Source organism: Neophocaena asiaeorientalis, unplaced genomic scaffold (assembly GCF_003031525.2).
Source record: "Neophocaena asiaeorientalis asiaeorientalis breed wild unplaced genomic scaffold, Neophocaena_asiaeorientalis_V1.1 scaffold362, whole genome shotgun sequence".
NCBI lineage: Eukaryota > Metazoa > Chordata > Mammalia > Artiodactyla > Phocoenidae > Neophocaena > Neophocaena asiaeorientalis.
The window spans coordinates 2,514,693-2,531,430 of NW_020175700.1; the positions used below are offsets into that span (position 1 = coordinate 2,514,693).

At 46.9% G+C, this 16,738-nt stretch overlaps 1 protein-coding gene across 1 annotated transcript in view; it reads right to left on the reverse strand.

The window, feature by feature from the left end:
* The window catches only part of ADAMTS17 (ADAM metallopeptidase with thrombospondin type 1 motif 17), a 346,664-nt gene that overhangs the window by 109,375 nt on the left and 220,551 nt on the right, over positions 1 to 16,738 (reverse strand). The window contains exon 12 of the mRNA XM_024732060.1: positions 8,576 to 8,742. Coding sequence (XP_024587828.1) covers positions 8,576 to 8,742 — 167 coding nt within the window. The remainder of the gene's footprint in view (positions 1 to 8,575; positions 8,743 to 16,738) is intronic.

The following is a 16,738-nucleotide window of genomic DNA, read 5'->3' on the forward strand; positions in this document are numbered from 1 at the left end:
GTCACAGGTACATGGCACATGTTGCACCCAGCCCTTGGAACGCGTGAAACAGAAAATGGAGAAATCAGGTGAATGACACAGAGGCGAAGGCACTGTGGGCTTTTCTGTACCTTGTTCTCTTTATCCTTTGCAAAGACACAGTATTTCTTTTTCCTTAAGGTATTAAAAATACCAGGCAGAACAAACATTTTGTGGTGTGCTAACCTCTAAGCAAGTTGACTATGTATCAAGGGTGAGCCTGGGGTGGGAAAGGGGGAGGAGGCGAACAAGAAGGCCTCCCAGTGAGGGGAGCAGGCCCAGGGGTGTCTCCATGGCAGTGGCTTTTGCTAAAGCTTTAGTGCTCCCCAGCCTCTGGATAAAAGCTGCAGGGCTGTGGTATGTGGTAAGAAGGCCCTGGAAGAAACGGAGCAGGAATAAGGAACAGAAAGGGGACACAGAATCCTCTAGGACAACTTGTAAGAGCCATGTCCCCAGGCAGGATGGAAACCCTGGTTTCTGCTGCTGCTGGAAAGAAGTGAGCTCCCAGAACATGCCAAGATCTCACGCCTTTGCCTAGATTGTTCCCTCTGCCTGGAAATCCCTCCCTGCACTTAGCTTTCTGGAAGATTCCTGGCACCCCAGAAACTTCCACTCCAGAGCTCTCTCTTCTCATGCCACCTCTGACTTGGACTCTCTATCTGCACTTTGCACACTCCTCCATTAAAGCCCTCAAATCCTACCGTCCTATAATCGTTTGAGCAACTCCCATATACAAGGGGATTTCTTATAAGGCGGATCCTGTTGCTACAGGAGTTTGAAGAGGATGGATTGTAATTACCTTTAGATTGAAGAACTGATGGAAATGGGAGCCCTTGGAGGACAAGGAACTGAACTTTCATCTTTTGTCCTCAGGTCAGTCCCAGGACCTGGCTCACAGAAGGTCTTGGTAAATATTTTCATCTTTCTATATAAACTTTAGAGTCAGTTTGTTGATATACCCAAAATAACTTGCTGGAATTTTCATCAGGATTGCCCTGAATCTCTATATCAAATTGGAAAGAATTGGCATCTTGATATCTTTCCATTGATATGGAATATCTCCCCATTTTTATAATTGTTTTGGTTCATTCATCAGAGTTTTGTAGTTTTCCTCATATAGATCTTATACATATTTTGTTAGACTTATACCTAATTATTTCATTTTGAGGGTGCTAATGTAAATGGCATTGTGCTTTTAAGAATTTCAGCAGTGTTCCTTTTATTTTTATTTTTTGGCTGCACGGCACGGCATGCAGGACCTTAATTCCCCGACCAGGCCTCTGTAGTGGAAGCACAGAGTCTTAACCTCTGGACTGCCAGGGAAGTCCCTGGCGTTGTTTTTTTAATTTCAAACTCCACTTGCTCATTGTTGTTATATAGGGAAGCGACTGACTTTCGTACATGTACCTTATATCCTGCAACCTTGCTATAATCCCTTACTAGTTCCAGGAGGTATTTTCTGTTGATTCTTTTGGATTTTCTACATAGATGATTATGTCATCCGCAAATAAAGATAGTTTTCTTTCTTCCCAATCTGTATACAGTAAGTCCCCTACATATGAACCTTTAAGTTGCGAACTTTCAAAGATGCGAATGTATTATAAACTTATTTCAGTACAGCACTAAATAGCCGATTGTGTTAGTTGGGTACCTAGGCTAACTCTGTTGGACTTACAAATTGGACTTATGAACGTGCTCTCAGAACTGAACTTGTTTATACGTAGGAGACTTACTGTACCTCTTATTTCCTTTTCTTGTCTTATTGCATTAACTAGGACTTCCAGTATGATGTTGAAAAAGTAGTGGTGAAAGGGGACTTCCTTGCCTTGTAATTGATCTTTGTAGGAAAGCTTCAGGATTATTTATTTTTTAATAAATGAATGGATTTTGTTCTTTTGTACACAATTGAGAAAGATAAATGCACCTTTTCTCTCTTTCTCTCAGTCACCTAATTCTAATGTGGTTTATACAATTAATTTGCAAAGGAACTTCCAGAGAGAGAAACACCAACATCTTTGTGCTGTCTCTGCAAGGCCCTTTGTCTCCACCATGAAACTTCCCCAGTGGATCCTTTTGGTGGTCTCAGGTGAGCAAGGGCAGGGGTGAAAAAAAAAAAGGCTTCTAGAGCTGCCTTGGTCTCAGTAGACCATGGCATCCTAGCTGGAGAGTTCTTGTCAGAGCAGACATGTTGTCTTATCCAGGTTCTGGAGCTTTTGTGATAGGGGGACATTCACTAAACTGCCACTGTGGTCAACAGCTTTCCATAGAGCTCCTCTCCCATGGAGCGCTGCTGATCAACATGATCAACAAAATAAGTCTTGTCTTAGAACACTAGAAAGAAGCTACAGGGGCACAGTGGAGATGTTCAACTTGGCTGTTCCAGTTAGCGGTGGAGGGAAAAATCTGCTGTGAAGGGTAGATTCCCAGGTAAGCAAAGTAACAATGATTTGTTTATTCATTTAACAAACATGGATGGAGCCCCTCTCTCACACAAGGCACTCTTTTGGCACTGCTTGGGAAAGAAAGATGAGTCATGCATGCCTTTCAAGGCCCTGGTGGTCTTATAGACAAGTACACAGCAAATCCCCAATGAGGCAGACTGTGAAAAGCCTCATGGGTCTGATCTGAGCTGTCAGAGGACAAGAAGGAATGACAAAACATTGACAAAAACAAGAAGGACAAGAGGATAATACTAGAAGGAATGATCCATTTCTCCAGCTGGCAAGCTGGGGGCAGTTGTCCCTCCATTTAGATGGAATAACCCAAGATGGTAGCCAGTGAAAGGAGAACTGTGGGAGACTGAAATGTAAACTGAGATCAGGTTCTGGGAGGCTAACTTGACAAGATTTTGGAGGTGCTCTTTAGGACCCTGAGGTTTCCTTTGAGCATCTCAGAGAGCCACTGAGACAGAGGCAGCACACAGCCCCCATCTTGAATGGATATACCTTCTCCACATACTGGGCTTCCTCTAGTGTTTCACTGTAAGGATGGATCCCTTGGAAAAAGCAGTTCCACAACTATGGACTACATTTAAACTGAAGTGCTGCCTCAACATCTGGAGTCACTGAGCTTTGAGGAGATTCATTCAGTAGCAGTAGTAATGATGATGGTGCCATGCAGCATGCTAAGTAGTGTCTACGCATTTCAGGTGGGTGCTGTCATCATTCTATCTTACAGACGAGCACACAGGCTCAGAGAACGTGCATGGCTGCCCAGAGTCCCTCAGTTGGCAGAGCCAGACCCTGGCCTCTTCGTCCCATCCTGGTTTCTTTCCACCATCACTGTTTTCTTTCTGAATGGAGAACTCTGGGGGTCAAAGATACCAAGGGGGCAAAATGGTGCTGCTGAAAACAAACCGCCAGTTTTATGAATGTTTATGAGTGTATACTCTGATTTAGGCAGAGATGAAAATGGGATTTGGGTAGAAAAGTAGAGGCTCTTTTGAGGTAAGTTAGAAAGACCAGACTTGAAAAGGATGAAGATCCCTTTCTGGGCTCTTTGGTGTGAACATCAGGAAAGTAGAGACTCTGCAAAGCAGGTGGTCCCAACCTCAGATGGAGGGGATTCTGACCATGACCCCAGGCAACAAGGTACACTCAACTCCACCTGTATTCCACTTTCCCACCTGCAGATACCATCCCCTGTGGTCTGGGAGCCCCAGGCCCCACAACAGAGTCCAGAGGTAATACTTCCTTCCTCTGCTCAGCTGGAACTCCCTCCATTTGTCCATCTCCTTTTCTGAGGATTCTGCTCAGAATTCAGGGCACCTCACACCTCTAGGAACGTGTAGCACTATGTCCCAAAGCAACTCAGGATAAACTTTATAAAACTCGAGGCAGCTCAGAACCTCTCGACATTCTCTGAATATTCCCCTCCAAGCTGCCCTGGGTGGGCAATTAATCTCCTGATAAATGACATGAGGTGCTGGATTTCAGCTTTGGGCAGTGTCAACACTCCTACATCCACAGTTGTACAGAAGGAGGTCAAATCTTCTTAAAAGTTATACAACCATACACTCTAAGGAAAGAAGCTTGGAACATCCCTCTTGCCTGGCTGATATGTGCTGAGATTAAATTCGGATTGAGGCTGACTGTTTGGGGTGGGTCCCAGCTTCTCACTGGTTCACTTGTCGTCAGGACTTACACTTGGATGGGGAAGCCACAGACAGGGCATGTGAGATGGACTTGGGGTCTTAAAAGCCACACCACCACATCTGCTTGGTGGGGGCTTGGAGGGCTCCCCCGCTGTGCTCCAGGATGAGGATGGTGCAGACAATACTTGTGGCTCTTAGTGCTCTTGTTCTTTTACTGCCAGTGGTTACAAACTCTTACTAAGGTGGAGACACTAAGGTTGAGGTCATCACAGGTGCTCACCCCAGCCCTTCCTGGCCCTCTGTGGGGTATACACGCTGAGGAGGCTGCTCAGCTCCCTACCCACAAAGCTGCTTACCATGACCCCATAGCCAGGCCTCAGCTGATTGGACCAGCAGTGGCCACATGACTGTGGCTGGTCCAATCAGAGTCTTTCTCCCCACCACAACCTCATAGGCAGGCCTCATGGGGCCTCAGTTGATTGGACCAAGAATGGCCACCTGACCACAGCTGGACCAATCAGTCTCTCTCTTCTGGGAAATCAGCACTGAAATTAGATAGAGAGGTTCTGTCTGCTCATGGTTGATGAGGGATCTCTAAGAAGTCTACACTCCCTCATCCACAATTCAGAAATTCAAAAGCTCTGAAAACTGCAAGCATTTTTTTTTAAACATATTTGGCAGACACATTAGGCAGCAAAATTAGCCTTGACTGACATGAGACTGTTGGTAGTACTCAGTATCCCACTTAGAGACTGTTCATGGGTTGCCTGGTAGAGATGTCTGTGTGTCTGACTGTGGGGTGCTTCCCAGGACCCCACTGGGATATTAAATAATATATATTTGATGCATGTTGTTATTTTTCTAACACCTAAAATGCTCTGGACTCCCAACCACATCTGGCCCCAAAGGATTTGAATACAGGATGAAGACTTCATAAAAGGTGCAGTGGGCTGCCCATCAGCCTGTATGCGGACAAGTTGTGAGAAAGCCAGTCTGTAGCAGGAGCAGGAAGAAATGGGTCACAAACGCAGGCTGTGGTGAACACGGAGAGAAGGTCCTGACATCTTCAGAGGCCCTGGCCCCAGACTTTCATCCCGGCCCTGGGGACCTGTGAGATACCCTGCATCTTCGCAACCACTCTCTTTTTCATTAAGCAGCTCTAGCCGGAGTGGTCAAGCTGGAGTCAGAGAGCCCTGACCATCAGACCTTCCATCCCTTGGGAGGCTCAGACCCAGAGGGGGTTCCACCACGTCGGGGAGAGGCAGCTGGGAGAGGGAGCTGGGAAAGCACCTCCACGTCCAGACACAGCCTTTGCCAAGGCCTCTGACACTTCAATGGGCACGTGGCCTGCTGGCCTGGGCGGGGAGGACTAAACTCTTGAAGGCTTCCACTTAAATGAGATTCCACAGGGAAAGCAGAAAGGGGGTGGGTTTGGCAACAGGCCATCTCAATGGGTTTCTGTCTAAAGGCTTTTCCACTTAGAAATATTTTCTAAGGAAAGTCTTTGTCTTCTTTTGGAGGTGGTATGAATTTGTGGTCCTGAGCCCTCCCTTGGAAAATCTACCTCTGCAAGAATTCCCTTTTTTTTTTTTTTTCAATAAGAGGAAAAAGAAAAAAATATAGCTTCCCCTTTCTTGAACTGTGCGTCACTCGCCAAAGAATTCCACAGCGATAGCAACGCTATGAATAGGGCAGTCATAATGGGCTTCAGAAGAGCCCAGAGCCCAACCACAGGAATCGTTCCTCTCATGGCTGAGCTAGAATTGTGCCTTTTACAAACCGAGTTGTGAGAGGAACACTTATAATCTCTATTCTCCCCCTACCTTCTGAATTGGGCATTTATTATTTTGTTTTTATCCTCATGAAACGCTCCTTAAAACAAAACAAAATAAAACAAAAAAACCGCTGGCTTCTGTTTATATTTGAGAAGGAAATGAAACCAAATATGCAAGAAGTCATGACAATTCCACCCCAGAGGGGGATGTGTCAAGCTACCCTTGCAAAGCCCTGTACTTGGGGTCTCTCCTTCAAAGGCAGAGTGCTTACTGTCCTTATCAAGTAGGGTTCCACTTTTCAGATCAAAGGTGGTGGCACTCTGGCTGTAATTATTTATTGCTTTGGCAGAAACAAAAAGCGAGTGGGTAAAAACACATTCTGAACACAATGAGCTTCCCCAAATAGCTGTACTTGGAGGCTTCCTGTAAGGGGGATCTGGGCAGACATCAGCCTCAGCCTCTGTAATGATAAGGAACCAAGGAGCTCAGTGATCCAAAAGTGGTTAGAAGTAAAATAGAAGTTTAATCTGGACTTGGAGAAATCTGTGGAAAAACAGACATTTCAGTGGGATTTCTGCATTGAATAAATGAGGCAGGAAAACTGAAAACTGGAGCAAGAGACCAAGGAAAGAATAACAAGGCCTTGCACATGGCAGAGAGGAAATGAGAGTGGGTGAGTCCGTCTTAGACCCGATCTCTTCTTGCTCCCAAGACATGGGAGAGGACAGACAGGGGACCTAAACCATCCTTATCTGGTAGTCTGGGGATGGTTGAAGGTTTGGAAATGAAGCTGCTTCTCATGAAAACCTGCCACTGCGCTGCAAACACGGCAGCCCCTGCCAGCACTATCTTCCTTCCGATTAGGGGTCTGAGTGCGCCTGGGACGTCTAGAAGCCTCAAATGTCTGCCTGCATCAGATGAATGCCCAGGCAGAGCCACAAGGCTCTTTTGTGAGCCCCAGCCTCCAGCTGCCTGTCCCCTGTTTGGGAGCACGGGTCTCCCTCTCCCTAGTCTGCAGGGAAAGCCGAGGGTGTGAAGGCTCCATCTCCCTGGAAATCTGCTGGTTAGGCAACAGGGTGGCTATAATCACACAGCTCCCAGAGGTAGTGGTCTTTGTAAAAAAGGAAAACGTCTGGGGGAGCTCCGCGATGCTTTAAAATGAGCCCGCGGCTGGGTGGGCTGGTATTCTCTGCTCTGGTTTAGAACATCCCACGTCAGTTTGAAGGTGATGGGTCAGGTTGTTGGGTTAAAAGCTGCGGATCTGAGGCCATTATTCCCTGTGCTGCCTGGGTCTACCCCCCTCATAGTTATGCACGCTTGAGCTTGTAACAGAGTGTATATTTCAGAGGTTCTTCAGATCACAGGGAAGAAACCTAAGTCCTGGCACAGGAACCTCATTCTCCTGCAAAGTATTCTGCCTCCTGCAAAATACTTCAGAGGCTGTGTAAAAATCAGGCCCAGTTGCTTGAGTTCTTATTGAAGCATCCTCACTCAGCACTCGTGAAATCTTTCTGTCTTACTGGAAGCCAGCTGGTTATCTTCTGAGTCAGCTCCTCCGGAACTGAGCTCAGTTCCTTCCCTGCTCCTCATGCAGCAGCTTAGACGTGTCACGTAACCTGTAACCTCTCACCTTCTGCATGGGTGGTTTTGCATATTTAATGAGATGATATAAGTAGAGCTAACTTGAGCCTGGCACATGATATGCTCTATAAATGGGACCATGTTGTCATCATTATAACACACTCTTGTTTCCTGAAGATGAACAGAATTTTAAGCATAAAAAACCCTGAACTAGGCCCTGGGAGATCCTTATGGACAATAAACAAACATCACATATCCTATAGACCTGATACCCCACCTCGAATTTTATCTGCCACTGGAAATGCTTGTAATGTCCAGTGGGCAGAGTCTCTTGATTTGGGAGAAAACTCTGGGAAAGAAAATGTGACCTGTGCTTATTATCATCTTCCCCAAATTGTAAACTGTCCTGGAACAAAACAAATACAAACACATAGATACAATAAACAGAGTAGTGGTTACCAGAGGGGAAGGGGGGTAGGGGGAGGGTAAAGAGAGTCAACTGTATGGTGATGGATGGAAACTTAACTGCTGGTGGGGAGCACACTGTAGTGTATACACAAGTGAAAAATATAGTGTTGTATACATGAAATTTACATAATGTTATAAACCAATGTTACCTAAGTTAAAAAAAAAAAACGACTTTACCCAAACACTCCAGTCAAGGAGTAAGAGCCAACCCAAGATGAACCAAGAAAAGAAATGCAAGAAAGCGTCACCACTGGAAAGAGAAACAGCAGGCACACAAACCCGCTGTCCTGTTCCTGCAGAGCCTCGCTCTCCTCAACGCTGGCCTGGGCCCGGCACCACAGGGTATTAGATGGCAGGCTGCCAGCACACCCACCTTGCTATGAACAGAACGGGGGTAGGGGGTGGGCAGGAGGTATCTGGTCCACTGCCTGCCTCACAGCTGCTTTTGGGAAATCTCACTGAGCTGGGTCATCCAAGTTCAACTCCCTGTGGGTCCACGGCTGAGCTGGGCAGGACTGGAGTGTCCTCTTGGGTGGATTGTGGGGGTGGGGATGCCCTGTGGGTTTTCCTAGGAGGTGTTTATGGTCTTGGGGAGCGGGGGAGGGAGGCCGCTCTGAAAGGATGCGCCATATGCCTTTACCGTCAACCACCACTGCTGTCAGCAGGCCCTTCTTCTTGCTGCTCAGCCGGTCATGCATCTGGCACTGCTGGTCACGGAAGCTGGGCAGGCCCTTGGGGCAGGGCAAGTTCTCACAGACCGCGTGCTCCACGCTGGCGCCCAGGCAGTGCGTGCCTCCAGGCCCCGGGCTAGAAGGAAGATAGTGGTCTGCGTTAACCAGACAGGCTGCGGAAATAGCAGGGGTGCTTGGGGTTCGGCCTCTCTTTCCGGAGGGGGAAGGGGCAGGCGAAGTTTCCAAAGCAATCCCCCTCTCCTCTTACACACCATCTCTCAGAAATCCCAGGCCCACGATGATGACATGTTAAGTGAGCCATCAGAAAAATGCATCCAAGAACTGTAAATCAGGGTCATCTGGAATTAGAATACAGTGAGGATCAATCAGTTCACCAAGATGCACAAATTGTGTCTTTCATCTGAACTTAAAACTTGACCATCTGTAACACTGAAAACCCCAAGGGGAATTTTTGGTGTGTGTGGGTTTTTTGATTTTTTGTCTCCTACAAAATGAAGACCTTTAAATGGCTCCTAGCTATACTCCAGAGGTCACTAAGTTTCAGGATGGGTAAATAAATAGCTCTCATTTACTCTGTAATGAAAAGAATAAGAATGACTAATTCACTTGTTCATGGGCTTTGGGTAGAGACCAGCCGGATCCCAGTTTTGTACCCTTTACCTGGCAAGCATGAGACCACACGTGCTCCATGCTGTGGTCTTGGGTCCTAGATGCTCTGTGCTTAGTCTGGGGCTTTAACCAGTGCTGGAGACCCAGTTGTGTTCTCTGGCCATGTCTGCACATGGGAGGGGCACTAAGGAGGAGCAGCAGGACCCTGGCCTAGCTGGCTGACGCTGTCTCTGCCCGGCTCTTCCACGAGGCCCTGGATGTCCTCTTAGGACTCTGACCTGGGCAACCTCAATGGTACCCTTCACCTCCATGATGCCAAGAGCATCACGATGGAGTAAGACTGTCCCCACCCCCTCGCACCATTCCCCTGGCACATTTTTATTGAAATTCAGCACAAATCACACCTGCTCCACTCAATGACTTTTCACAAACTGTACACACCTGTTAGCAAGGTGACATTTTTGATACACTAACTATTTCATTTTGAATATTTCCTTTCCTCTCTCTGCCATCTCTTGTGTTCAGACAGTATGACCACCCTATGATGATTGCTTTATGGAAGAGATATGACAGCAGAAGGCGGCAAAAGTCTTTAGGCTTTTGTGTCACAATAATCTACACCAGGAATCCACAAACTTTCTCTGCAAAGGGCCAGACAGTCAATTTTTTTGGCTTTGTGGGCCACGCAGTCTCTGTTGAAACTACTCAATTCTGCCACTGCTGGCCAAAAGCAACAAAAGACAATGTGTAAACAAAAGGGTGTGGCTATGTGCCAATCAAACTTTATTTACAAAACCAGTGGTGGGCCAGATTTGACCCATGGGCCATAGCTTGCCAGCCCCTGGTCTACATAAATGTGTTCAAGGAAACATCTGGAGTAGGAGGAAAGGCACCGCTCATACCTCCATGCCCACCTCAGACACCCCAGACAACAAACACCTCTCCTACCTGGGAGTGGAGGCAGCCTTGAGAGATTACATACACTAGGGGCTCCACAGAGGGTTCTGAGTTTTGGTCTTAAAGTTAGGGAACAGCAAAACCTCTCTAAGACATCTGAGAAGAGAGGGATCCTTTGTTCGCTTGCCTGCCCATAGTACCAGGGAGGCAGCTAGAGCTCAGGGAAACTACTGCATGGCATGCTCGGATAGGTGGAGCCTCAGACCACCTCCCCAAGAGCCCCAGGCCCAAGTGCCAAGTGTGGGTAGATGAATGTATTTCTGTGCCACAAACCATGGCGCAGAAGGAACAGAGAGGGGCTGGCCCTGATGAACCATGTGGACCAGCAGGAGGGACATCTTTTCTGCAACAGGCGAGTTGCACATCCCATGGCTGGGACCAGAAAAGAAATGGGTGAGGCAGAGATGCTCTATGGTAAGAAGTTGTGGGTTGAATTATGTCCTTTCTAAAATTCATATGCTGAAGTCCTAACCTCCAGAGCATCAGACTGTGACCTTACTTGGAAATAGGACCACTGCAGATGTAATTAGTTAAGATGAGGCCATACTACAGTAGGGTGAGCTCCTAATTCAGTGTGAATGGTGTTATTATAAAAGGGGGAAACCTGGAGACAGACACCCACAGGGAGAACGCCATGTGAAGATGAAGACAGAGATCAGGGTGATGATTCTACACTCTAAGGAATGCCAAAGATTGCCAGTAAACCACCAGATTCTCCCTTACAGCCCTCAGAAGGAGCCAACCCTTCCAAACCTTGATTTTGGACTTCTAGCCTCCAGAACTGGGAGAATAAATCTGTTGTTTAAGCCACCAGTCAGAGGGTTGTTACAGCAGCCCTAGGAGATGAATAGAACAGACATCACAATAACCAGATGCATCCTCAACCGAACTTAGATGCGGACTCAGGGAAAATGGGGCAAAAACTCCTGAAGTGATCAGGAATCCAACATGGACTAGAATGGAGTGCAAAACTACAAATTAGGTTGTTGCTAAAAACATAAAGGAAGCTACATTTCCTACACACCTTAGGGTATGGACTGAGATTTGCACATGTCATGTAATTAACTTCCTGAATTGTCATCAAGCTTTGTTTTAGTTTCCTTTTTAATTTCCTCCATCAATTGAGTTTTCCAGATTTACGTCTGACTGACCCTCATATACCTACTACCTTTATGCCTCACAGCAGGTAGGTGGAGAGTGGATTAGATGTGACATAAGAGAACTCCTGGATCCAGCAGAAAGTGCGCCTGAGAGGGGGCAGCCCATGAGATACCACACGTGCCTCAGGATGCTTCCCTCCTGAACTTATCCTCTTCCTTCTCCATGTCCAATCTTCTCCCACAGGCAAGTCTCCTTTCAGCCCCCATCTGGCTCACTGCCCCATCTTCCCCACTCCCTGATCCCTAACTCTCTGCCCATCCTTAAGGATACCTCCATCCTGTAGCCTATTTTTCTTTCCTACCTGGAACCTCTCCTGACCCTGCTTGGGTCTCTGCTATGCTGCTTATCATCACCTTGTGAAATAGTCAGCTGAGTTCCTGTTTTCCTCTTATTCCTCTGCGTCCTCAAGCAGAGAATCCTACACAGGCTGGTCTTTAATAAACAGTAGTTAGACTGAATTGAACTATATTATCAGAATTTATCTTAAAAGGATCAAAAGACAAAGTGATGTCAGGGAAAATGGTGGAGTAGGAAGCACCAAGAATCTCTCCACCTGTACCAAAACTGTATTGGCAAAAACTGCCTGAAGTAACTATTTTGAAACTCTGGAGTCTATCCGAAAGCTTGTAGCCTCCAGGAGAAAGCTTGGCTGGTAAGCTGCGGCTAATTTTGGTCAATTTCAATCTTGAGTGTGGTAGTGGCTATCTGTACACCATGTCCCAGCCCCATGGCAGGTAGCTGTGCCTACATTCCTGGTGTGGCTTGCTGGAGCCAGGGTGGACAATAAGGACCTTGTCCTCCAAATATCAGAGTTCTGTGTTCTGATTGCTCAGTGCTGCTTTTGATTTCTGAGGTATGGGCATAAGGGCTGGCCACCACTGCTGCAATCCCTACCAGCTGCAGCCCCTACCAGGGAATTTCAGTGAGCAATACATTTAAAAAAATTCTTTTTCTCCTTTTAGGAGCCAGATATTTAAGGATTAGGTTATTCAGAAGCAACTGCATATATGGGAAAATTTAGAAAGCCACTAGGTTTTCCCAAGAAGAGATGAAGGCTCAGAAAAGGCCAGAGAAGACCTTACACTTCTTCAGTTTGATCCCCAACATAGAGAAATTTTTCAGTAGCAAAGAAACGGTAAATCCGGGAAGAAGGAGGAGAAGCTGATTTCCAGAGGTACATTGTAAGATTCAAATGTCCAGTTTTCAACAAAACAATCACAAGGCATATAAAGAAACAGGAAAGTATGGCCCATTCAAAGGAACAAAATACACTGGTAGAAACTGAAGGAAGCCCAGAGGTTGGGCTTACTAGACAAAAACTATAAAACAACAGTCTTTAAGATGCTCAAAGTGCTAAAGGAAGACGTAGACAAAGACAGGAAAATGATACATGAAAAAGTGAGAATATCAATAAAGAGATAGAAATTATAAACAGGAAAAAAACCTCTGAAGTTGAGAAGTACAATAACTGAAGTGAAAAATTTACCAGTTGAGTTCAAAAGCAGATTTGAGAAGGCAGAAACAAAAATCAGGAATATATATTTGTTCTATGAATTTGTCCTATGAATTGAAATATTGAGTCTGGGGAATGAAAAGAAAAAAGAATAAAGAAAAGTAAGCAGAGGGGATCTGTGGGAAACCAGTAAGGGGACTAAGATACACATTATGGGAGTCTCAGAAGGAAAAAAAAGGAGCAGAGAGATTATTTGAAGAAATGATGGCTTAAAACTTCCTGAATTTGAAGAAAGACATGAATCTACAATTCAAATAGGATAAATTCACTGAGATGCACTATAATTAAACTGTCAAAGGACAAAGAGAGAATCTTGAAAGCAGCAAGAGAGAAGCAACACATCACAGACAAGAGATCCTCAGTAAACTACAAGCCTATTTCTAATCAGAAACCCTGGAGGCCAGAAGTCAGTGGGTTGATACATTCAAAGTTCTCAAAGAAAAAAAAAAAATCTATCAACTAGGAGTTCTATACCCAGCCAAAACTGTCATTCAAAAGTGAGGGAGAAAATAAGATATTCCCAGATAAGCAAAAGTTGAGGAAGTTTTTTACCATCAGACCTGCCCTAAAAGAAATGCTTCAAGTTCAAATGAAAGGACACTAGATGGTAACTTGAAGCCATATGAAGAATTAAAGCTCTCCAGTCAAGCAGCATGATGCTAAGCTTTATCAGAACCAGCTATTAGAGAGACCCTAGAGGAGGGACAGGCTTTGTCTCTGGTTCTGATATGTGACTTCTCCCTGTAGGCTCCTGTGGCCTGTGATGCATGCCGCCTCCCTCTAGGCAGCTTCCGAGGGCAGCTTCTGAGCACACCAACACTTTGGGAAAATTCTCAGCCTGGTCTCACATGCAGTTTCTCCTTTGGACGGTTTTCCCTGACACCACTAAGTGTGACTTCCCAAAGATTTCCACCAGTGCAGCACCTCTGCAAATGTCTCCCTCATCCAGTGGGCCCTGGTTGTATCCTCTCCCACAAGTCCAAGGAATTTCAGCCCTGGGTGTGTGTGCGACGGGGGCACCCTCATCCATATTTGTTCCTTCCTTGGGTGCCCTGCCTCAGACCTGAAGATAGGGGCTGCTTCCTGGATCTGCTCTTCCTGTGTCTCTAGAGTTCTTTACATCTTAGCAGCTAATTCCCCAATACTACAATCACCTGTTATAGCTAATGCTTTTTTACATTAAACTTTCCCTGCTCAAAAAAAAGACAAAAGAGTTGATTTTTCTAGTTTTCCTTTGGGTCACTATTTTGAACAACATGGGAAAAGGGAGAAGCAATCCACAAGCAGCATGATTTTCTACCCAAATCATCCCAGTTTCAATATGTTGATCTGTGGCAGGACCCTGCACTCAGCTCACTCACTCCTTAAGATGGTGTCAATAACATAGGCCATCTGAGTGTTACCGTGACACCAGTGAGGGCCTCCTGGGTATACACTGGTGCTGAGACCACAGAAAGAGGCCCCCTATACATGCCATAAAGAAGACGGAAGAGAATCTTTGCAGGAGGAAGGCATGTCTGACAGGAAGGTCCACAAGTAGCTTATGAACAGAAGTTCTGGGGGAAGACTTGGAGGAGAGGCCAGCTTTACCAAGGAACCCACGCTAGGTGAGTGGACCAAGCTTGAGTTGTATGGACACAGGGCCTTCAGGAGATGCTGTGTTGGGGCTGCAAACACAGGCAGGAGAGATCACCCTCCCAAAGTCTGAGGAGCAGAGGGCTGGGGTTCTCACTTACCCTGAGTCATACAGTGTGGATAAAATACAAAGCACCTAGAAGGCCAAAATAACAGAAACCAAGCTTGACATGGCTAAAATGAAGGATGGTTACCATAATAGGATTGGTGGTAGAATAGAGTCGTCTGTTTCTGAGAGCTAGATGTAGGTCCATGACCGACGCTCAGCCTTTCCCACAATGGCTGGAAGGGCTCCAAGGCTCCATGAGGACCCTTGGAAATGCAAGGGGAGGTGGCAGCATATTGAAATCTCATCCTTGAGGACATAGGTAAGAACAGAGGCACTTTCACATTAACAGTGATCATACACTAATATGCCCAGAGGGCTTACACTCTGCCTGCTCTCCATAACCGTTACCTCATTAAGTCGGCACAAAGAATCAGAAGGGGGATCCTCACTGCATCCTTCAGATGAGGAAACCAAAGCTCCAATATGTTAAATGACGCACAGCGGGGAAGTGAGTGGTGGAGATAAGACAGTGTGACTCACAAGTGCTCCTGGTTGCAGCAGGAGCAGGTTAGGGATGGGGGCTATCCACTGGCTCCTGTGAGGCGAGGAATGCCAGCCTCACCCACTGAGACAGGCATGGGGGGTGTGATGGATTTTCAAGATGCTTCTCCAATATCAATCCCCAATTTCTATTTGTACTCTATCAGGACTTTCTTAATATGAACAAATTACAGTTAGGGGAACCACTGTCAGAAACCAGTGTCAGAACCACTGTCAGAAACCAGAAAACAGAAACCAGTGCCTGCGCCGGTCAGGCACCACAGTAACCACCTGCATGAGTTATCTTACAACACGAGGTCCTGGTAAGGGATGTAGAACTAACAAGCTACTGCCATCCAGAAGAATTCGGGAAAGGTCAGAAGGAGAGAGGAGATGCCATTCCATATGTCCTGCCAACCTCCCAGAATCCTTCTCGCTGGAATCCATCTTGGCTGAGCAATGCACGTACCACCAGGAAGGACCCTGAGTCAGAATGATTGGCCAGAGACAACCCGGAAACTAATCCCATCACCCTAAAACCCAAGACTGCGAGCCACGTGGCAGAGCAGTCCTCCTGGGTTCTCTTACCCTGCTGCTCTCCGCCTGGGCACCCCTTCCCAATAAAGTATCTTGCTTTGTCAACATGTGTGATTCCTCGGATAATTCATTTCCGAGTGTTAGACAAGAGCCCACTCTTGGGCCCTGGAAGGGGTCCCCCTTCTTGCAACAGTAGGAGTTTAGACATAAACCCAAATGACTGGAACAGGCAGGTCACAGGAAAGGATATCCAAGTGGCAACTACGGACACAATCAGATGCTCAGCCTCACTGCTTATGAAAGAAACGCACAGGACAACCTCAACAAGATACCACTACACACCCACCAGAATGGTCAGAGTGGAAAAGACATACAGCACCGAGCACTGGGGAGGCTGGGGGCAGGTGGAAGCTTACTGCTGCTCAGGGCAAGGGGATGGCATGGCCACTCTGCAAACCAGGCCCTCACCCTGTCACACACGCACCAGGAGCCAACACGCACCTGCACACGTGCCCAGCACATGCGCTCCACCGTGATGAGCAGTGCTGTGCTGGGAGCCACATACTCAAGGGTAGGTGCCCTTTCTGCACATTACACCATCAGAAAGATGTATAAAACAAGGAAAAGCATAAGGTAGAGAGGCTGGGGGGAGAACCCGGAAAGCGGAGAGAAAATTCTGAGAGAAAGCCGAGTCCCTCTGAGCTCCTGTTGGGTAGGACCGGCTCCTGCCAGGTGGGTCCCAAGGGCCCCAGGCAGACCCAGCACAGTGCAGGGAAGCACGAAGTTCTGCTCAGATGATCAGCATCACAGACAGCAGGTCTGCCCTTTCCCTGGATGACAGGCAGCATTCAGGTGGAAGGAAGAGCAAGAGGCAGCTGAGTGGCAGCGCTTTTGGGTTTTTTGCTCTGCTCTATTGAATGAAGGTAGATCAGAAGATAAAGCCACCACAGTGGTTAAGACCCGCTCACCACCCAGAGACAGGGTGACTTCAGCGGTTCTGCCTCCTGTTCTTGCACCAAGAGCTCCAAGGAGCAAGCAGGGCACAGCCGCGGGATCAAAGTGCTGCAGGGCTACTAATGCCCCCGCAGGGCAGCCGCCGTCCTAGTGTTA